This window comes from Pelmatolapia mariae, linkage group LG23 (assembly GCF_036321145.2).
Source record: "Pelmatolapia mariae isolate MD_Pm_ZW linkage group LG23, Pm_UMD_F_2, whole genome shotgun sequence".
Taxonomy (NCBI): Eukaryota; Metazoa; Chordata; class Actinopteri; order Cichliformes; family Cichlidae; genus Pelmatolapia; species Pelmatolapia mariae.
In genome coordinates this window covers 39473050-39497553 of record NC_086246.1, presented here as the reverse complement: position 1 = coordinate 39497553, position 24504 = coordinate 39473050, and the positions used below count along the sequence as shown (strand labels likewise).

The following is a 24504-nucleotide window of genomic DNA, read 5'->3' as shown; positions in this document are numbered from 1 at the left end:
TAGCCTCTCATCGTATGAAGGGCGTATGCAGGGATCAGAAAGGGGTTAGAAGGCTGGTGACTGGGCAGGACAGAAGAGTCTCTGCCACCCCAGTAGTAGTTTCTCTGCAGGGATTGTTGGTGGGTGCTGGTGGTGCTTACAGGCTGGCTGCTGCTGTTGAAATGGCATTGCAGTGGATTACTTTGTTGGCCTGTGTACGCTGCAGGGTGAACCAAGCCAAAGTGAAGCTTGATGGCCATTAACTCAGCACTGAGCCTGGCGTTTTCTTCTTTCAGAGCCATGAGATGAGTCTCCAGCACATAGTCATTCATCCTTCTCTTCTCCCGTGACCGCTTGGCAGCTTCGTTGTTCTTGCGACGTTTCTCCCAGTAGAGCGCATCCTTCTTTTCTTCAGGTATGAACTCCCTCTTGCGACGGGGTCCTTTACGTACCAGATCGTTTTCCACGTGTAAAACATGGTTTTCTTGGCCCCCATGAAAAGCTAGCGATAGGGACTCCATGCTAAATGAAGAGTGAGTCACAACAGAGACCTGAAATCGAGTAGAGGAGAGCAGTTAGTGGAGCTGAAGCGAGCAGCTGAGTAAGCAATGAGTTCTTTATCAGGAAACTAATCTGCAGTTTTTTAATGAATAATGAGACAAATTTTAATGAACTGTCAATGTGACCCCGCTCTACACTCCTACAAAGGTTGGTCAGAATTCAATAAAAACGTTTTGAGATATCACGTTTACAGAATGACGCACGTGCAAACGCTACCAAAAACGTCCTTGGTGGAGGTAATTATAGATATAGCTTTACATTAAACAAACAGGAACCACAAAATATTTATGCTTTGGGGTTCTTTTCAAATAACATGATGATTTCCATTATCCTTACAGCTGTACTGTGCGCTGTCAACATATAGAAAGTACTGTGTGAAGATTTAAAATATGTCACATTTGACCTCGGACCACTCCTTCAAGGTCAATAGATAAGTCAACGTGATAATAATGTTGCGTAGAGCTATTTAAAACGGTTTCTAATTACCGTTGTTTATATTGACAGCATAAGGGAATATAAGAAATGATATAGGGGGATTCTAAATATTACTTTGGACTTCTGACCTCTTCTTCAAGGTCAAACTTCAGTAAAATGTATTATGTTTATAACTATGTTTAAAATTCTGCTGCTTCTGTTTGTCCTGACAACATTTAGGAGATGATTGTGGTATTTGAGGATTCTGAGTGTCGCATTATAGTTTGCATCCAAATATCACGTCACATTTGACCTCTGATCTCACTTTTAATTTCATATCTGCCTTTCTTTCAAGATGATCCTCAAATGTGTTAAATATTTAAAGAAAGTATCGTCAAGAGAGAGAATGAGCTCATCAGAGATATACTGCAGAATATAGTTAGTTATTTACAAATCAGTACCCATTATCCATTACGTGTTTTAAAAGCATTTTAAAGGAACAAAGAAAACAAGGTGAACATACACAAAATGCAATCCTATTCCCTTAAAAGGAAGTCGCGCACACAGAGCGAGCTGCCTCGGTGAAGGTTTGAACGCTCTGAGTGATTCTTGTCATTACACACATTTATAATCTGAATATGTCTTACATTTGGATTCTTATACTTACGGATGCCGTTTCAGGGTCTGGTTAAAGACAACAGCAGGCACTTCTCCATATTTTTGTCATATTGTTAGGGCAAGCTGTTTAATCGCACTACTGAGAAAACAGATTAGCCGATGATGACAACGGGATGCTGTTGCAGTGCTAGTCCCTAATCTTATAATGTGTTGAGTAATAGAGGCACATATACTTTGTGTATTTTCAACTTTATGTTTGTTCTTCCTGCTTTAAGCATATAAATGGCTAATGTTCAGATATAAAGGGCTTTTTTAAAAAAAGGATATAATTGTATAAAATACTGCACGTGACTGCAGAGCCTGTCCATCTATGGCAGACCAATTTCATGCCATTATGTTTTTTTTCCTCTCCAAAAATATTTAGAGGCTATTACAGTTCAATACTTTATTACACTCTGTCTAGCACCTCGAGACCCACAACCCCCCTTCCTGAACTAGCCTCACCACCTACCTGTCTCAATATGAAACATATGAAAATAATAAGGCTGGAAACAATACATAGAATGGCAAGATTGTGGCTTCGTGTGTTAGCTCCATATTCCATACTGAGTCATCGGTGTGCTTTGTCTGCATCATGGCTGATGAGGAGCCAAATTAGAAGAGTTTGCATTTGTGATTTTACAGATCTGTGTTGTCAAAACCAAATAAAAATAGTCGTCAAGCCTTTCTCTTTTTACTTTTATATCTGTGAAACCAAATAAAACGCTTCTTAACGGAAACTTTTCACGCGAGGTTTTATGCGACCGAGAAGATGCTGTCGCACCAAGCGGCTTTTAGTTCAGCTGAGGTGACCTAAGCTCGGCGTATGCAAATTACGCATAGGTATCTTTAGTTAACGTGAAGTCAAACAATGCTTCATGTTTCTCACTTTGTCTCCCCCTCATCTTCCTCTTTGATCGCCTTGTCCTTCTAGTCGCTGCTTCCCCTCTCCAGCACTTTCATCTTTGTGCATCACTTTGTTGTGTGAACAAACGTGCAGCCAGTAAGAGTTTGTCCATTTTGCTGTACATGTACCTCGAATCCTTCTTTAAATGAACAGAATAGGAGGAATACTGACTGCTGCTAATGAATTCTCTTTTATTCACGTGGGTTTGTGGGTGGTTTTTATGGGAAGCTGTGCAAGATGGGTGAACAATGTGTTAAAAACCACAGCCAGCCTCCTGTACGTGCAATCAGAAACACACATAGACTCATACATGCTAGGCTTACACTTATCTCTTTTAACTCATTGATGTTTCATTCACACCTTATTCTTGCTCACAATATAATACCTGATAAGTGTTTTTTTTAATCAGACACTGCACGGTACTTTATGATAGTAGTCAATTGTGACACCTCATAGAAGAGCTGCAAAAAAAGCTGTCACTCAGGATGTCACACATATAGCATGCTCTTAAATGCAAACAATAACTTCGCAGCTTATTACTTACCGTGCAATGCCCTGCAAGGCTGTAGAATGGCCTTTTTTATTTCAGTTGTACAAAATGAAAGTACTTTCTTAGCATGTCGAGTGACCGTACAGTCAGACTTTGCCAGAGGCAACAAAACTGTAGTTTCAAAGAGGCCATGTACTGTGTGTGTAGTGGTGAGAGTACACATTGGTTAAAAATATTCAAACCTTTGCCCAGAGAAACCCCGTGTGTTTCTGTGTGAGAACGTGCACACCTGCAAACTGGTGTCTGACACAAAAACTAAGAGTTGTACATTAAAAAAAAAAAAAAAGCAACAGCAGGAAGAGAGAAAACAATAATCACAAAGGAAGACACAGACAAAGAGAAAATAAAAAAAGAGAGGGTTCCTGAGTGAAATCTCTCTTGAGGCCAACCCCGCTCACTACTCTGCTGCACATTTGCACCTGTTTCTTATCGACTAATTATAGCCCGCCTGCTTTTTAGTAAGGAACTCTCAGACTTCTTCTTTTGGTGTCTATCCGTTTTCTCACACTCTAACATCTGTTGTTGTGTTGCTCTGTACCCTGCCAAGCTTTGTTAAAATAAGTACTCATAGGAAAAGTTGGTCAGTCCATATTCTGTGGCTTTCCACCTCAATGTACTCTATTCACATCACCTTGAAACTGCCATTAGTGTGAAAGAATTCCCTGTTGGGTGAATAAAGAATTCGCCTCCGTTCTTGCTTTTAACCGTCTTGTAATGCAATGCATTTCTTGAAGAGCAGATAAAATACAAACTACCATCCTCACAATGCTTTGCATGCAGTAAACATCAGGCGTTCTGCCTTTTTTCTAATTTTCCTGACTTTACGTGAAAAATATTATTTCCTCATTGTTTTGTCAGCCATACCGACATAAACATTTTATTATTCAAGTGTCACAAATTATGATTCGTATCACAAAATAGACATTTAGCTTCATGACTGACTATAGAATTTGCATAAATGTGTTAGACTTGTGATCGCACTACTATTTAAAACCTTTTGGATTTATACTTGAAGTCTTCTGGTTGCTCATAGCGAGCGTTACTAGCAACGCTGCTACCAAAGTGCTTGACCTTTATTTACTTGTGAGTGGACAGTGAACCTTCACTTACTAGTAAAGTCATTTTATGCTTTCATAAAACAAACTTTCACTTTCTGCAAACTTGTGATGTTTGCAGCTCCAATCAAACTCAGGCTTCATACGGGCGAAATGTCCCAACTATATCATGCGTAAAATATTACTAAGTGTCCAAGACGCGGGTATCGTCATTGCAGTAAATATAATTTTATTAAAAATGTTCAGCTTTGGGTGAGACCGCTTCTTAGTCTGAGAAGTATGCACAATGATGGATTGGTAACTTATGAATTAATAAATGTTTAAAAACTCTCATTTTCTCACATCTACAGCACAGCGCAGCATCTAAGAGCGGGCCAAGACATTTTCCTCCACATCACGGTCGAATTGATTGGATCAGAAGCGATTCATTTGTGACATTGTTTTTGAGAACATCACGATTAGTTGTCCCGTTTTTTAAGACTTCAGTTTGATATGGATTTGCTAAAATTGCACAAAGTATCCAGTTTCGCCTTCCCTCGCAATGGTAAAGAATCCCTCCAAAAATGGGGATCTGCATGCGGGGCTAGCTCGGCTTCAAAAGTCAACAATCTCTGAGTTGGGCCGAGCCCCACATTTGGTCATTTTCATGCAAATCCATCCTGGACTTTTAGAATAATTCAACTAGCAAATAGAGAAACATACAGATACAAACTGAATCACTCACATAAACACCACAGCAGAGATGACATACAACAATTCACATAAGCTATAGATCATCCAACATCATATCTTATTGTTGTTCTGTGCTCTAGTCTAACTTTGTATATCTTTTCACCTTTCATAAAACAAACGTTCGTTTTTTCTGAGACAACTAAATAACCTTCAGAGCGTTCGTATTCTGATATAACTGCGAGGTCGTTGCAGAGCATTAAAAAAGGTTTTTTTATTCCTAACCTTGGTAGTTTATTTAAAGAATACAGCTAACAGAAATATGTCGTTTGCTGTAGAGAAGCTCCATGTACACAACTGTGCTCCTCTTGCGCATAGTTACACAGTGCAAACACTTCCTCTTCCTCAAACAACTGTCACCAGATAATATAATATAGAATAAATACCTGATTTAATTTTGAATAAAGAAAATGACACTTTACAAGTCTGGCTGCTTAATTCTGCTTTTGGTCGTGAGTGAAATGAAGCGATTCAAAGGTTTGCTGAGCTGACAATTTCACAGAATACACAGTTATGTTTTGCTGTGATCACAGCAAGACCAGTTGTGCCGCGTTGATAAATGTCCGTCCCTCGGTCACTAACACCTCAACCATTTCCTTAATTCGGTCTTTTTGCTTTTAACATACATGGTCAGTGCCAGTATATGTGAGAAAATGCACTTCAGGCCTTACCTTCTGCAAGCGTATCCACAAGATCTGCTGCCGTCGAACTGCCAGTGAACTGTTTCAGAGAGGTCTCGCTCTCGCCCTAATGTACAACTTAGAGTGCCGAACTCTTCTGTTAGACACTGTCAAGCAATTAATGCACATATGAGTCGAGTGGGGATCATAATACTTTGTTGCTTTCAGTCCTACCCACTCACCTCTCTCTTTTTTGCTTTGCTCTTAGCCTTTTTTAACGCGCTGTTTTCCTGTCTTTAACTCTGGCTGTCCACCTCTGTTGTCGCATGAAAAGTGTCTGACTGCTTTCCTTGATGTCGATCATATTGTGGTGGTAGTGGCTTGCCCACACAGGGGTCTCCCCCGTATGATGCTGCTTTCAATTTTAGGCATATTTGGTCTATAGCATGCCAAAACTAAATGAAAACATGCATCTAATGCCCTAGAGTTTAGTAAAGCTATATGATTTTTTTTTTAAATCTCTAGAGTAAATGCATTGTTAGTGTCTTTACAGCATTTTGTTCGTACTGCAGCTGCACTATGATACTTTGTTCAGTGAAATGTTTTAACCACATGTTAAAATTCAGTCACATACCTGATGTCTCGTTCCAGAAAAGCTTGGGCGCAGCAGTAGTTGCGGCAGTCTTAGTAATATAAGACGTTTTAGAGATAAAAGCCACAACAGCCAGGTAATGATATGACCATCAGTTCTGTGTTGTTCAGATATTTAGAGTAAAGCATAAGTGAGAGGAGTGAGAAGACGTGACTAAAACTTTATGTGTGACTTTTAAATAAATCTTTGGCACCTCAGATTCGCAGAAAATGCAGAAGTGTTTGTGACTTATGAGAGTGTATTTCAAGCCTCTGCTCAGTTAATCTTCTTCTTATCCAAATTTAGAATCTTTTGTTATAATAGGAGGTCAAAATGACTTTGACACAGGAATTAAAATGCATGCTTTTGTCGTAACTGGAAATTTTACTTCAACGCCCATTTCTATGTATAGCCTGTGTCACATGTAGACAGATTTTTGGCTTCCTGTTGTGATGCGTGTAAGTCCTTAATGTTAGAAAAATAAGCACGGGAGGTCCACGTGGAGGCAAAAATGCTTTCTTTTTCAAAGGGCTGAAAGAGGGTTCCTTGTATGCCAAAATGTTATTTTCTAAACTCGCATGTAAACTTATTTTCAGTCCATCTCTCTGTGTCGGATGGACGAACACTGAGACGCACTCAGTTTGTCAAAGCTGGAACGTGTCTTACACAAAGACATGAATTTGACATCACGAGCCCTGACGGACGAGTTCCAGTAAGTTAAACAGGACATTCAGTCATCGTTTTTTTTCTGCTTTTAACTTTAACACCTGGGATGCCTTAATTTAGGCCGTCCCTTTTCAAGAAAGGAGGTCAAGCATTTATTCAGAGGAGAGTAAAGTTCAAATCCATGATTGAATTGGGGTGACCACATCCAAACAAATTAAATCTGGGTCAAAGGATATGATTTTGTCTGACAATATAGGTCATGTCACCAGTTTGTCATATATGACATATCCCATAAAAAGAATTTAACCCATAACACACAAACACACAAACTATACAGTTCACTGTTTGGGCACTGGTCACAGGAAGGTTAAAAGTTTGTTTTAATGATGAGCTTGTCTTCTTACACTCACTGATTCCATTTTTTTAAAATGTGACTAACAATAAAAAACCTTATTGCTATTTCAGCTGCTGCTGTGCCTGATACTAATCTTTGGGTTTTAGTAGGGATGCATTGGCACGTCTCTTTTTTAACCACAAGTTTCTTCAAAGACTTGCGTGTACTGACTTTTGTAAACTAAAACCACTCAAAATGTGGAACAGTGTCTGAGTGTGTTGAGTTTCAGGAGAAGGCATACAAATGCTTTACGCTCTCACATAAAATAGAACGTCTGGTCTCCTTAATTTAAAATAATATTCTTTCTTTGAAGTCTGAATAAAAATATGCGATGTGAATATATTGGTAGCATTAATATTAGTTTACGTTTACTTTATTTAGTTATTTACTCTAAAACCGGTGTATGTTTGAAAAATGCATACATACTACTGGAGAGGCAGAAATTATTCCACAAAACGAAATCCATCTGCCACACTGTTTGTGTTGTAGCGCCCTCTGCTGGAGGCTTCAAGATCGTGCATGGGTATTTAAGAGCCGATTGCGATGGCACTCAGAGATGACATGATGCTCCATTCGCCTAACAAGTGAAAGATCCTGTTGCGAGAGGATACCCGGATCTTTTTTTTTTTTTTTTTTTTTTTACATCAAGAAGGGCATAAAAAGAGATTAAAAAAATACAAATAAAAATAAAAAATGAAGCATGCAGAGCCCCCCTGCTGTGGTGATGCGTTATAAGAAAGGGAGCAGCCGAAAGTACTTCTAATAGAAAATCTACTGTCACATAATCATATTTAAAACATTTGTAAAAGCCAACCATAACTCAAAGAGTGGATTTGAGCTTAAACACTGAACAGAAGCTTACGAGGCTTTCTAAGCGCTAAAGTCAGCATATTTTATAACAAAGTTATGAGGCTGGAAGGATTATAGGTGGATTTTCCAGTGAACTGTTTAGACCTAAGATATAGACCTAAATCAGAATGTTCCTGATTGCTTATTTGCCTTTACACGTTAACGGCCTGCCTTTATTTACATATTTTAAAAATGAAATCTCAGATGTAATTTACTGACGCTTATGAGTAAATCATTTTCTCCAGAGTGCGTACTAAAGAAGATATTAGTTAGACAACTAAGTTTAAAAGTATTACTTTAAGTATAAAATATACTTAGAGAGAGAGAGAGAGAGAGAGAGAGAGAGTGAGTGTGTGTGTGTGTGTGTAAGTATATTCTTAGAGTTTTATACTTACTTTTGTTCTTAGTGTATATATATGCACACACATATATACACAAGCCAAGTATTTTATACTTAAAGTATTACTTTTATACTTGGTATATATATATATATATATATATATATATATATATATATATATATCTTTCATATAAATATACTTAGTGTACATACATATATATATATATATATATATATATATATATATATATGTACACTAAGTATATTTTGTACTTAAAGTATTACTTTTATACTTAGACAAGTATAAAAGTAATACTTTTTATACTTAGAGTATATTCTAAGTATATTCTTAGAGTTTTAAACTTACTTTTAGACTTAAAGCATTACTTTTATACTTGATTGTAAAATGACTAACAGGACTATTCGAATGCATGGATATACATTCATATATTAAAGACCCTATTCTAACAAAAGCATAGCATTTAAAGATTTAAACATTACCCAGATGTGGTGTCTCACTGAAATGTGGTGGATTGTGTCTCACTGAGCTGCTGACCCACAAATAAACGGTTCAACGTTCAGTTTTCCATCGAGTCGAATTGTGCTGGGAAATCACGCAGTGGGGATAAAGGGGAATACCGAGTCAGCACACACAGTTTCACTGGTGCAGTCGCTGTGTTTTTCTTTTCTTTTTGTTTGTTTTTCATCATTGGCAAAGGGTAAAAATGTAGAAGAAATACGCATACTGCAATGAAATTAAATAATTTGAATGAAAAAGAAAAGTGCGGAATAACGTTAAAAAACAAAAACGAAAAAACAGTTTGTGTGTTTATTACATAATACATTAATATTTCATTGTATAAAACAAATGCAGACAAAGAGCGGGAGCGCAAAAGCTTCATTCAAACAGAATAAAACCACAGAAAATCGTGCCGTGTAGCTCGTGGTAAAATACACTGTTCATGGCTGATCTTTTGGGGAATATAGGTCACGTGAAGGCTGTTTATTTCGTTTTTTAATTGTTCATATTTTCATTATGACCCACTGCACACGTTTCATTCTTTTTGGACTGCATATTTACTGGCAAACAAAAAAACAGCTGCAAAAGCCTTCACCTCGCATCACATTTGGACGCATATGGAATCACGTTAAGTTTGGGGATTTTTTAAAAACTTCTTGTAAGTTACACCTTAACAGTTAAACTGTCCAGTCAGCGTCCCCCAGAACTGAGATGCATCCCGAGCTGAGACAAACCAGGCGTTGCACTGCTGAACCGACTCTTCAGCCCCCTCTGAATGTGCGCCTCCACACCGACACCCTGGCTTTGCCTTTCTTGTAAGTGGAGAGGCAGCCCGGAGTAGACGGCCGACGGAGCCAGGTAGGAGGACCTCCAGGGCAGTAGAAGATTATTACACACAGCCGAGTGGTTCAGCTGGGGCACCAGCCAGTTTTGGGGTGGGTACGAGAGCGCAGAGGCATGGTGGAGAGTGTCAGGAGAGGACATGATTGCTGAGAAGGAAGAGACGGGTGGGGAAGATACACTGGGGGAGATGGGGATTACATCGGCGGAGGAGACCTGGCGCTGGGCATCCACTCCTACCTCCCCTGACCTTCCGCTCCCTAAACTATCTCGGAGCGAAAGGACACCGGAGCCGGTGAGAGGAAGGATGCCTGGCTGTGTCCCACAATTGCGATGGCTTAGTGGATTAAAAAGACCTCTAGTTGAGCCAAAACAAGGGAGCTTGGACTCATACTGGTTCAGTGCAGTTTCCTGTTGTCGCACAGCCCTGATCCCTGCCTGGAAGAGAGAAGGGGTGTGGGGAGGTATGGGCGACAAGGGCAGAGTGGGCGCTAGGACAGGCGCAGTTGATGTCGCAGAGGGAGAGGGTGCTTTGTTTTTTTCTATGCTCAGGGTACTGATGTACTGCAGGTTAAGGACTTGAGCCCGCAGCTGGGCGTTCTCCTCGCTCAGAGCCAGTAACTGGCCCTCTATCATCAGGTCATTCAGCCTCCTCTTCTCCCTGGACCGCTTGGCCGCCTCGTTGTTCTTGCGTCGCTTGTCCCAGTAGCTGGCATCTTTCTTATCGTCTGGGATCATCTCCCTCTTCCGGCGCGTAACGGGGGTGAAGTGGCTACTGTAGGCCTGTAAGCGCATGAGACGTCGAGCCAAGAGGGAGGACCGAGTCCCAGCCAGGAGCCGAGGCTCCGTGTCCGTGTACCCACTGCTCTCAACTGAGGAGGAGGGCTGGCAAGGAGCATCTGTTCCGGCACCGTCAGGGCTTTTCGGGGAGCTCATGACACTAGTGGAGGGAAACAAGTGTCAGTCAAGCAGCATGCATACATCCATGCATCAAGCATAAATCTGACCCCGTTAGCTGCACCTGAATCACCTAAAGCAATGATTGCTGCATAAGTTTCGATTCATAACTAATGTTGAGAAAAATCTGCGTGAATAAAACTCGTTTACGTTTATTTTGAGCATTTGAGTTGAATGTACTTCAGACATTTGACGTAACACGTAGTTTACTGACGTTGAAAAGCGAGTTAATAATATGTAAATTCAATGTGCATTAATCTAAACAGCCTTACTCCACCACAACGTTAAATGATGTCGGCACATACGACAGTGGCGGTGCCTTTTCATTTCAAACAGTTTCTAACCTTCTTAAGATTAAGGCAGATACATTAAAGTTAGCCTCGAGGGAACTTTACGCGAGCATACTGAATGTGAGCGTTCACGTTTTAAAGCCTTAGAATTAGACAGCGTCGTAAAGTTGAACTGACACTGACCTGATTGGAAGGATGACACCTGTGGGACTGTTTAGAAGCCGGGACTTTGAGCGTCTCTTGCAGCTCTGCAAAGACACACACACACAAACACAAGAAGAACGACATACAGTTTTACGCGCAGCACTTGGAAAAGTGACTTAATCTTTTTTAAGTTTGTGGGTGTTACATGGGGTGAAACAGAGAAAGGGCTGAACTTACCATTCACTCACAATAAGCGGTGATGTGGAGAGCAGAGCTGCTGGGCGGTGCGCACATATAGGCCACACGGATAGCCAATCACGCTGTGCTGTCTGTTTCATTCTGTGGAAACCGATCTGGCAACTTTAACTTGGAGTGCGGAAGTCCAAGAGAGCTGTGTGTGGCCACGATCAAACCAACAGGTGTTACTGAAATGAGTCGATTTGGATCAACCGTCCTACTTATTACTTTTGTAAAATTACAGCACATCGGTCGACGTGTCTACAGAACAGTCGCACTGTGACACCACTGTTCAGTAAGCTTTACTCATTAGTAGAAAACATGGTTTGGTTTACGACGTGATTATGTTTGACTTTGAGATTTTTTTTGACATGTATTTATCTATTTGTTTTGAATGACGTGATGAAATGAAATAAAACACTGAAACAAATCCCAGAAAACACGAGCTACATTTAGAGAGATTTAGAGATTTTTTTCTTCTTTTTTTTTAATTAAAAGATTCCCTCCATATCACGGTGTTGCTCAGCATGTGGCGCATCTCTTCAAATGGAGACTGCGGGAACTGTAACAAAAGCTATAACTTCTCATGGATTTACCTGTGCCTGCTTTGCACCTGTAACTCCTCCTTAAATGAAGGTTATGGTGCACATAACTGCTAATCACGTGCTCACAGTTAAATTTCAGGAAGGACTTTGAATGGGTCCAGTCATCCACTAGTCCCGCCTCAGGAAGGATGCAGGGAATCACTAAAGTCCAGATTTGTAATTTAGCGTTCCCTGTATCTTTTTTTTTTTTTTTTTTTTTTTTTTAATTAGACAAATCACATTGAAGGAGAAATTGCTGGTCAGTTCAAATTCCTTTTTGCTATATTAAAAGGAAAATTTCAAGAGGCAATTCCTGCTGAATGCTTCAGATTGTGGGAATTTCTTTTCCCATTGCTGGATTTGCTCATTCCAGCCATCTGACAAAGCAGGACTTTAGAATCTGTAAGCACCATCTGTGCCTTGCAGTGTTAATGTTTTATTCTAAAATGTCAGGACGTTGTGGTCATGTTAACATGACCACAATACACACACAACTCTTGTTCACTTCCACACTTGTCTACAAAAATAGGTAGCTGTATAGTAAGTATTTTACACATACAAATCTACTTTAATAAATGTGATTCGTTAAACCCTTTTTTGTGCCTTTGGCAAGTCTCTCCCCAGTATTCATCTCTCCATATTTAATTTAGTCACATAGTCCATTTAGTTATGCACCTGGTTTTGGTCTAGCTATTTCAATGTCACTAATCTTCACTGGTGCAGACGTGATTCCCCACATCTCTCATTCTTCTCCAGTTGTTTATTTGTGTTGTATTTTTCCATTTAAGAGTGGCAAATCCACCTGTCCGTCTATTGGTGAAAAAAACAAAATGTTTCATAACACAACCAAGAAGGCTGTTGTTTGAATCCTGCCTCACCCGAGCTGCCAGAGATGAATCACTGTCTGCAGGGGACAGGGGCAAAGTGCACCAGGGTACATTATGTTGTCTGCGGAGAGCACTGAAATCTCCAGCTGAGCAGCTGCCTAAGCATTAACAACTTTGAGAAGCACAGGTGAAACCTAACTATCGACCTCTCCTATTCTGTTCATATTCTAATTCTAGTCTGGGTATTCTTTTGAAAGGCTGCAAAAGAGCAGCTTCTCGCGAGAAGACACAGAAGCAACAGCAACACGAATGGAAAACCACATTGTACAACATCACTCTTCTGCAGTTTGTGCTGAAGACTTCTTTGTAGCGTGCAGAGTGAGGGGGCTGTCCATATCACAGGGGGGTGTCCTATCAGATGTGTGTTTGTTAAAAACTCCAGTAGAATTTTCTGTCTGACTCATCATAACCGCATCAGCCACAGTCACTCATGTTCCAACAGTCTTCTTTTAGTAAGAACATTGTCTCCAGATTTTTAAAGACATAGTACCTGTCAGGTTGTATTGGTTCCCGCATATTAGTTCGACGGCTTTGAAAAGAGACAAACTATCATAAATGCACACAAAACACAGAAACAAACATGCACACACACATATACATATATGCAGGTGAGGACTACAGTGTAGCATCAGCTTGTAGCAGTAACAGGAAGCAGGTGTTATAAATATGATAGCATCCAAATTATTAATAAATACAGGGCTGATTTTTTTTTAGACAGACAGTGATCCGATTTACTCGACTGTGTCTCTCAGCACTGTGTGAATCTGGACCTTTTCGAGGAGAGTTTATTAGCACTGTTAAAAAAATAATACATGCTTAGAAAACATTGTGATATGAAGGGCCTGCATAATTTGTTGCACTCCCACGTTCGTGTGTGGCAACACCCACATCCTGACTGCATGTTGCAGATGATTCTTTTATGTGGATTACTTAGCTTGAGCAGTATAAGTCCTGTTGGCTTTATAATGCTTCAGTGTCCAATTTAGAGAACACTTTTGAACGTCTGACCATTATCTGTATTTCTTTCGTACCAGTGATTGCTCAACTAACATCATGCTGCTGGCAGCTTTGATTTTTATCGAAAATATGGATGCGGAGGGCCTTCAAACATTTGTTAAAGGCTGTATTCCTTTTACCAATAAATCTATTGAAAAAGCTAATGATTTAGTCATTTCCAGGTTTTAATTACCCAGCCTGTGCACCACTAGTACGTTTATCCTCACAGACAGGATTTCTAATTAATTCCGTAAAGGATTCATGAATTGTTTAGACAGCTGGCTGCAGGCTAAGAAAGAAGGATACTCAAACAGATGTTGATCACATCCAATGATTGTGACAAAGAACACCAGTTGTCCTCTATTCCTTATTCTTCTTCTTTCAGCTGCTCCCTTTAGGGTTTACCAAAGCAGATCATCTGCCTCCATTTCCTCCTGTCCCAGCATCCTCCTCAATCACACCCACCCTCTGCATGTCCTCCTTTACTACATCCACGAATCTTCTCTGAGGTCTTTCTTTTTTCCTCCTGCCTGGCAGCTCAATCTTTATCATCCTTTGTCCAATATATCCACTCTCCCTCTTCTGCACATGTACAAAACATCTCAGCCTTGCTCAGCTTTTCTTATTTTGTCTCCAAACTGCTCAGCCTGAGCTATCTCTCCTGATCGCTTCCAACAAAAATCTTCAGCTCTGCCACCTCCAGCTCGGCCTCCTGTCTTTGTGTCACCGTCACCATCTCCAAACCATACATCACTGCAGGTCTCACTACTATCTCCTAAACCTTCCCTTTCCTATTCAACCCTGCCAGCACTCCTTTCTTGACCTCTCTCATACTCTCTCTGTTGCTTTGGATGGTTGATCTCCACCAACATTCCCAAAACAAGAATCTGTAGGGCTCCTTCTTTCCTATAACATGGTGTGACGCATTTATCCATCTGTCCAGCTCTGCACATCACCTTTGTTCTTGAAAATCAGTGCTCACTCTCTAAGATTGTGTTAAGCAGTCTGGTTAAAATGTCCACTGCCCTCTCTCCAAAACACCTCCATACCTCCAGAGGTAAGTCATCTGCACCAACTGCCTTTCCACTCTTCCATCTCCTCATAGCTGTCCTCACTTCCTCGCTACTAATCCTCTGCACTTCTTGATTCACCAACTGTCCTCTATTCATCCATCCTACTTTCTCATGTTCTCCATCTATCAGCTCCTCAAAGTGCTTCTTATACATACATATATCTGCATGCATATGTTTAGTTTTCATCATGGCACAAATCTGAACACATGCGCTAATGTTAACATGCATGCACAAGAATATGACAGCCCAGTCTGTGTTCAACTTTGTGAGTTGTTCAGCTCACTAGAGAATTCCAATCTCACCAAATCTGTTTTTAATGCCTTGTAGATTAAAACATTTGTCTGTGATGCTGTTTCTTTCTTCCCAATGAAGAAAAGAGTTCTCCTGTAACCTGTGGTTGAATTTTGGGGTACCACTCACTACAAAGCCCTGTAAATCACAAATGCACTCCGAACAGATAGAGATTATGATCTTAGTGACTAAGAAAGAAAGAGAAGTAAATGTTCTAAAAGTGTGTTTACACTTCGCTAGTGTTCACCAGGTGCCAAATGCATCTTTCCACAAGTGCAACAAGTGTTTTGCACATACGTGCGAACTGTAGGTCTCCCCATCACTCTCCCCGTCATATGTCTAAATGAGGTTGTGAGAAACACAAAGACAAGTGACCTACTGTCTAAATAAAAGAATAGTCTGAAAAAGGTTGTTCAAGCCTCCTCATACGCACGTCCTTGACTTTCTAGGCTTTATCACTGTGCCAAAGTGAATTTGATCTTTACTACACTGGTCATGCGCACAGCAAAAAAGGAAGTGTGATGACTGATGTCTCTTTTGTTGTTTTTGGCACATTATGCCACAAAGAGAAAGTTATTCTGCTTGTTTTTGTCTTTGAATTTCTTTACCTTGTGCATTAAAAGTGTATATATGTATATATTCTTTCTTCCTCATACCCACTTTAAGTGTTACCATGACCTTTCTAAATGCCTCAGACAGTGGTACATAGACATTAGTTTTGTTGGGAGAGCTTGAGTTGTGTTTTCATCTTCATGGTAAATGAACTGACTCTTATATAGCACTTTTCTACTTGACCTAAGCACTCAGGGCACTTTATACAACTTGCGTCAAAATCCTCACTCCTAGAGAACCAGCTCCTTAATCACAGTGTTGCCTCATCTTAAAGCATACTCTGCCTCATTGTCCTTTGTTTTTTACACTATTTACAGAAATGAATATTATGCTGTAGTCACCAAATCTGTAAGCTGGTTCACTGAGATCATTAACCCATCAGGAAAAAGATTTACTAAGTCTGGCGCTGTTTTTCTGTAGACTTACACAGTCTACCGGCTAGAAAGAATGCCAGTTTAAAGCACTTCTGTATTGTTTTCTATGATAGAGATTAGGGGTTCCATTACCCTACTCCTATATCTATATAAATGCAGTGGCTCAGGAGTAGAGCAGGTCAACCACTAATCAAAAGGTTGGCTGGGTTGGGCAAGAGCCCCATGTTACATAGAAACACTTAACGATCGAAAAAAGTTCTTGTATGGATGGATGTGACCGGGTGGGTGAGGGTTGTAAGAATCAGTCCGTTCCCAATATGTGCATTAGTACATGACGATTCATAGCATAAGCTAAAGAAAAATCTACACATTTATTGTTTGCGATTGAGTTTAGTTAATATTTTTAAGCATTATTCAAGCGATACCTGTAGGAAGTGAGGAATCAGAGACGGAGTGGCTTAAACTTTACCAGAACTGCAAGTTTGTTGTAGACTGTAGTCTTCACCAGTGTGTATATGTATGTGTGTGTGTTTGTGTGCATTAATATTAAGAGCTCAGTTACCTCATGGGTAAATTAGTATGAAAGATAAGGAGAGTTTAGTCAAGCTAGTTTTAATAAATGTAATTACTTAAAGCATACTGCTTCTAATATTGAATTAATTATAGAAATTTGTACAGTGTATATGAATAAATATTTATTGAAGTCATGCTTGTTTAAAAGTATTATTTCAGCATCGTGTCTCTTAGTTTGAACTCAAAGCGTCTTCCAGTGAAACTGACATCATTACTTTTCAACACACCACTCTGAGTCTCTTGGGTGCTTTTGGACATGTGTGATATACGTGTGATAACGTGTGATAACGTGTGATAAGGTATCAAATACATGTTTCCAGGATGACATGAGGAGTGTTTTTAACTGTAACTCATGGAAGGCTAGTTTTGTGTGGCCAGCGAGTAAAATTTGGTGTTGGAAATGAGCATAAATGGTCTCGCTTATATATCGATGTGTTTATTGGTGGTTTGCAATAGACAGGCAGAAGCTAGAAAAAAGGAAAGTGACCTGTGATGTCATGCTGGGTTTTTTCATCTGCTTGTGAGGGTGTTTATCAGCTAGGTTAAAGTAAGTTAAGTGGGGGTTTTCTCTTGTTGTTGTTGTTATTGTACAGGAATAATAATATGGAGATTGATATGAGTATAATAATTCCACTTTAACCTCTTAAGCCCCAACGCCCCCTGATACGGGGGCAAAAAGCAGGAGATCAGGTAGGCTTGGGGCTAAAGAGTTTAACTCAGGCATAACTCATATTCCTTCGTTAGTGTCTGTCAGGACGGCTGTCTGAGTATGCAGGCAGCAGACTTTAGCCAATGCAGAGGTGAAGGAGATCGCTTTATGTGCAGTACTAAGAAAAAACAAGTTATATCTGTTATTCCATGGCAGGGGCTAAGCTAATCGAGGGTGACTTGTGATTAACGCTGAAACACCCGAGGATTCCAGGGCACACAAGCGATGATGTGTCATGCTGGTGGAAATTTCAATAAATGGTCATCTTTATCATCAAAGTCACTCAAACGTCACTCAGAGCTAGTGCCCAGATAGATAAGATGTAGAAAAAACATATGGCTAGTGGAACTGATTCATTTAGACAACTACTGTAATAACTTTATCATAATGATGACTTGAGTAAATTGTTGGACACGTGGGCCTTTGTCTAAAAAGTACTGCGAGAGAGAATGGAAAGATTTTTTTTTTACAGTGCTTTTACTTTGTGGTAGTCACAGTACAAACTTGTTATATTATTTGGTTGTTTTTCAAATCAGCTCTCGCCCAGGTACCCCTACTTGTAGCAGTACCCTCCAAACCACAGTTTTACCATTACTAACGTGTTTCATTGCACCCACACAGTTCACTTCACTGTGATACCACCAGGTGAGTCATCACTGGGGCGGTTAGTTTAATCAGTTTGTTCCTGTAAACTTTGATGTTGTTGTTGTTGTTATGTCAGCCCTACTCCCCGCACACCCCCATTCCCCTCACACACACTCACACACACGCAGACACACACAGATGTTTTGCTTTTAACAAGCTCCCGTCCCCTCTGCTTTGCTCTGGTTCTAACCTGACCTATTTAAGGTGAGTTTGTATGTCATATCAGACCCCATGTCTTCTGCAAACCCCTCCAAGTAGGTAATTTGTGTGATTGTTGAGGTTGATGTTTGCTGGCCTGATTCCTACTCCTTAATTCACAGCTCAGCTGTTAACCACCTTTTACAGGAAGTTGAGCCTCAGCGAGTATGAAGAGGATATCGCCTCCTCATACTCAACTGCAGTGTGACTTTTGTACAGCGTCACATGACAACTTTACAGTAGTAATGTAGGCCCCTGAGAAATAAGGGCATTGTGTAGCTTCCCACAGCATGGGGCTTTCTCACACTTACTGTGCTGTTGATACATGAGTGGCCTGAGGATCATGCACTGCTGAGATCCTGTGAGATACAGTAGAAGATGAGAACACACATAAGCTCATTAGGCACGAAATAAAAGCTCTGGGCGTTTTTTTTTTTCCGACTATTTGATAAATAGCACAGTGATAATGAATGTGTCTGTTTTGCCACTTGTGGTTTTTACTGTCAGTGTAAGATTTGTATAAAGTTGTAACTGTGATGTGTTTAAAATAAAAGTCAGCCTAAAACAACCTAACACTTTGCACCCTTGCTTTGTCAAGTAGCAGCAAAGTAACTAACTTATTTAAAAGTATTTCAGTCATAATCGGCCATTTTTAGAGATCAGCACGTCAACCATTATAATCTCCTGAAACAAGTTGCTGTGTGTGTTGATTGCTGCGGTCGTTATTGCAGTGTTTAGCCCCATTTGGTTTAGCAGTTTGTGTGTTTCCATTTTGTATTGAGCAAGATATGAGGAAGTTAAACTTGTCATCTGTTTTTCTCACTAACTACCGCAGTAAGACTGTGAATCTAACAAGATGCAATCTAAATAGGGTTTTTTTTTTTTAAATATTAAGTGATGTCTTTATCTATTGGTCACTTCTGGGAATTTAAAAGGTGTTAAAACAAATAAAGGGGTCACTAATGTTTGCAGAGGCTGGTTCTTGTTGGCAGCTAGCATGCACACATACATGAGCAATAGCCCATAATGTGCTTTTTGTTTATTTTTTTACCTTTCATTTGCCTTTTTTAGCAGTCCAGCTCTATCAGTGACCACTAAGTGACCTCCAGTATGGTATCAAGGCCTCATCTTTGCGTAACTGACAGTGCTTTTACCAATGTGAGGGTTAGGAGAGTACGTTTCTGCTTAAAACGTCCACATTTCATTATTTACTTTGATGATTTTTGTAACATAAGCTTTTGTGTTGCATGACTTTGAAACGCTGTAATTTCTAATATTCGCGTATTTTGACATATTGCCTTGAACCTTGACCAAACCCGCAGGCTCGAAGAGACAAATCCACTTTTCGTTAATGGCTCTGAGGTTTGCAGCCGTGTTGGCCAACGGTTAAACTGTTGGTGGGAACAGTCTGGCCTATCGATTGTCATTTGTTTGTGGAGGCCTTAAAGCACCCATTCCACACCACTGGCACATCACCTTAACCACTCTGCGTCGCAGCCCAGCTGTAAAAATAGATAGGAAAGATTGCCCTAGATATGCACACGCACTCACATAGAGACACATATAAGAAATAAGATACACACACACCTTCAGGTGTAGATGTGTGGCGTTTGTGGGGGGGACCTCACTTAGGAAAGAGCAATGGAGACAAAGAGATATGAAACCACAAAAAGTGCATTTAACTGACATTGAGTGAGCATCAATTCAGCAAACTGCCTTTTGTTCGGGGTTGCCACTGTTTATAAATTCACCCTTTTTGACCTTCAATTGATGCTTGATCTGCAGTGGGTGCTCACCTCCACCAGGTGGCATTAGATTCATGAGGAAGTTCAAAACACTTGTTAGAAAGGCCCTAAATAAAAGGAGGAGACAGGAGAGACTGGTGTATGTCAAATCATTAAAACGTTCCTTTACTTACATACATTAGGTTTTCTAAACTATCAAAGAAAAATGGATGAGCTCATACTTGAGCTGGATTGCTTAAGATCCAAATACATACATATGAAAATATCAGCAAAGGCAATAAAGCTTTTTTTAAAAGATATAGAGCATTGAGCAAATACTCAAGGCCAAGATTCACCAAAAAATCTTTAATTCAGCCGCTGTTTAAACTCAGCACTCGGAGACTGACACCTATTTAATTTGGTGTGTACATTTAACAGTATTTTGCAGATAGAAAGAAAGATTGTGTGTTGGCCGTGCATGCCTTATCTGAAAGTTTCACAGCGTTCACATTCCTGTAAACTGATACTCCCACTGCTGACACAATGGCCGTACTGTCATATCCTCATGAGGACGTTCTGGCTCATTCAAGTTATTTGGGTTAGATTCTTTTAAAATCACTAATTGTGCTTTACTCAAATTTGAGATTCAAACAGTGATCTGTTATGCATGTGAGGGTTTGATGCCCCTCCTACGTTACCTTTTTTTTCCTCAGGTACAGTGCTTGGGGAGTACAGTCTGTTACTGGAGTCTTCACATGGGAGAACGAGAAAGGTGGAGTCATGTTGCACAGGGATAAAGGAGGGAGGCAGGTAGCGCAGATTTGAGCTATGTAAAGCAGCTGAAGAATGGTTGTGAAAACACTCGTGTTAATGTCTGGTTGTGGTCTGTGGAGCATCAGCATTAATGACTAAGCTAAACACCTGTTTGTAATGTTTTTTACACAGGCTCGGACTGTGGCAGCAGAAAACGGAGGTAAATTTGTGACTTAAAAAAACAGTATGTTTATATGTTATTACTTAAGAATGACAGAGTTACTGTTCACAGCAGTACAAACAGGATTAATGATTAGTCAAAAGAGTTTAATATTCTCCCAGACTTTCTGTTATTCTTATTTTTTAAAAGGCTCAGATGGTTGTTACTTAGCAACAGGTAAAATTTAGCATACAAATCTTCTGTTGATGAGTCTGTTTTGTCTTTGTTTTGGTAAAACTTTGCAGATTTAATGCAGCTGGTTGGATCTGAACATCCTCGAGCCTCTCTCACCAGGACTGCTCACTAGCTTCCAGATTCAGCAGGAAGATCAGGTACTCGTCTCAGTATTTTATAATACATGTGTCAGCCTGCTGTTGCCCTCAGGTTGCCTTAGTAACCTTTTGTTTATGTCAGAGGGTAGTTAATCAAGTATGAGTATGCTTTGCAGAGAACTGGGTAGTCTTTTTAAATCAGCAGCAGGGATTTATAAGTAACATAACACAGTGTAAGTACACGACTGATAAACCAAGAACGTACTACCAAAGGGTGTGAACGTCCAGCATATCTCCCATATCCAATCCAGCCCATTGGTATCTTTGTAAACAGTAGAAATTGCAGAGATTTCACTAATAATTCAAATGATTTTACATAAAATAAACCGCTATTCCTGCTGTGGCCATTCCAGCACCATTGCGCAAGAATGGAAATGTATGCAAAGGCTGAAGTATTCATAGATCTTGACAAGTTGCTTGAATAATGTGGTAACATACTCAGTGTGAATGTTTTGCCTTAGGAGATTCACTGGGTTCTATAACATGTAATTTATGTGTAATAAGGGCAGGTAGACTTAATCTGAAAAACTGAGGTGTAGAGTTGAAATTTGCCTTATTTTTCTTGGGACATCCCACAATGTTTATCATCTGTTTTGAAACAAGATGGTTCATTAAACATGTTTTCACACAGTGTAATGGAATGGTGTCAGGTGTTGTGTATATATTATGCTTTTTTCTCACAGATTTCGATTCTATTTCTGGGATTTGCAGTGTTGTGACAAATAACATTTCCAGTGAGTCTTCTGTCCTGTGGATGAACTCCAACTGTTATTGGTTGCTCTTGTTGTGCTTTCCGGCCTGAGATAGTGGCAAATGAACCAGTTCCTGCTGTTAGTTCTGTTAGAGTGACCCTCCAGAGAATAACAAAGATTATAATCACGAAATCCAGCCCAAGATAAGTCCGTCTTCTAGCAGGATGAGAGACTCAAACACCTGAATAACAGGTGATGGCTGAAGCTTGCTACATAAACGACCTAGCAAGTTGGTAAGGAACACATGAGCTGGTTAGCGGCCAAAAAATTGTACAAAAAAGGAGACAAAATTATCTGCTCATAGTTTGTTTCCAGGATTTCAGAATTCACAAAAGATGAAAAAGACGAGTTGTTTCTTATCTTCTCCAAATTAAGTCAATATTGCTAAAGGATCATGGTCATGAGATGGCAAATTCTACTAAATTTAGTTATTAATGTTTTTTGTTATGTGTTTTTTTTCCCTCTGGAAATAACAGTGTTTATTGAAAAAGGGTTCCTGTTTATTAAACTGAACCCTGACTACAACGACATGTATATTAAATAAACATCTGATGTCTTAGTTTATGTAAAATAAATATTTAATTCATGTGCCTGCATTGTTGTTTACATTGCAATGTAGTCTGGGTAGTGACATACGCTAGCTGCAACTGTGTTGGTCCTAGTTCACGAACCCTGTAGTGAGATAAAAATGGCTTCTGTTCAATCGTTCCAATTGAAATCAGAACATAAGGAGAGATGCTTCTTTGTTTTGAAAAGCTTCATTTACTATAATAAGCTGTTAGAGGCCAATGTGAGGATCAAACTATAGTTTTACGACACATATTCTACTAACAATAAATTCATAAATGAGCCTCCACCACCATCATTTAGTCTTCCACTTTTTATCCAAGTCAGTCAATCTTGATCCATAAATACTGGCTCAACTACGTCCAGCTCAGCTGTTCCTATCTGTGTGTATCCACACGAGTAGCAGCACAGATCTTACTTACAACACGGAACATTTAGGCTGCTGATGCTACTGGCTGGTGTTCAGCTTTCACATTCACGACCATTCGCTAGCTTTCAGAGTGCTTCCGGTTTACTGCAAACACAAGAGTGCCTGATATTTCCCATCCTTTCCAATTTTAAGCAATTTCCCATCAATTCGAGGAAACCTTCAGGGTGAACGTTGTTAGTGAGGCGCTTAGTCATCGCCGATAATCAGCATCATCTTCACATCTTTTTATTTCATTTTCGCTTAGAATAACCAAAAGTGTCAGTCTGGTATTTTTCCAATATTCAGTAAACTCCTTTTCAGTGATAAATGATCGAGTGCCACCAGCTCGTGTCATCAACCCAGAATGCATTGCACAGGCAAAGTCGTGGCAGGTTGGAAATTGAATTATATTAGAGATTGAGGATTTTTTTTAAGCAATAAAAGTGCTTGAATAGATTTTTAACGACATGCTTTAATATGAGACAGTACTGAGGCCCACTAGTGGAAATAGTCGGTGTTCCTTTTAAATAAGCAAGTATGTAATTTGTACTGTTCATAATTTCAAAGTAATATTTTACAATTAAAAGCATATTTTACGTCCAAATATATATGAGAACCTCACTTTTAGGGTTCAATTTTGAATTTAAAGCGCTGGACTGCAATTCAAATGTTTTTTACAGGTTAAAAATGAGAGTTTTAGAATATTTCACAATAATCAACAATGATGTAAACGAAAATACAGTACTGTAAATGAATACAGAACACAAGCGCTTTTAGCACAAATACAGAAAAAAGTACCATAAAATAAACTGCAGTAATAATGCTATAGATGAGTTCACAGTTAAACTACTATAATCAGTGTCAGTGGAAAATACAATAAAAGTGCAGTAAAAACATTAGAGTAAAAATACTGTAAATGAGATTACAGTAGAAGTACTATGAAAGATATTAGAGCAATACTCTAAATGGAACGTACAGTAAAGTACTCCTTAACTGTATTTGTACACATGTTACCTGTAACTCTGTGTTGAAGTGAGGAGCAGTTAAAAGAGTTTAACATCCTCCCAAACTTTATGGCTTTCCGATTTTTTAAAAGGCTCAGATGGTTGTTACTTAGCAACAGGTAAAATTTAGCATATAAATCTTCTGTTGATGAGTCTGTTTTGTCTTTGTTTTAGTAAAACTTTGCAGATTTAATGCAGCTGGTTGGATCCGAACATCCTCGAGCCTCTTTCACCAGGACTGCTCGTTAGCTTCCAGATTCAGCAGGAAGATCAGGTACTCGTCTCAGTATTTTATCATACATGTGTCAGCCTGCTGTTGCCCTCAGGTTGCCTTAGTAACCTGTTTATGCCACAGTGTAGTTAATCAAGTATGAGTACGCTTTACAGAGAACTATGTAGTCTTTTTAAATCAGCACATCAGCAGTAACATAACACAGTGTAAGTACACGACTGATAAACCA

At 39.6% G+C, this 24504-nt stretch overlaps 1 protein-coding gene across 1 annotated transcript in view; it reads right to left on the bottom strand.

Moving 5' to 3' along the window:
* Positions 1-428: 428 nt before the first annotated feature.
* Positions 429-24504, bottom strand: part of onecut3a (one cut homeobox 3a) — a 63175-nt gene continuing 39099 nt past the window's right edge. Inside the window, exon 2 of the mRNA XM_063466199.1 lies at positions 429-530. Within this exon, the coding sequence (XP_063322269.1) occupies positions 502-530 (29 nt within the window). The 3' untranslated portion in view covers positions 429-501. The remainder of the gene's footprint in view (positions 531-24504) is intronic.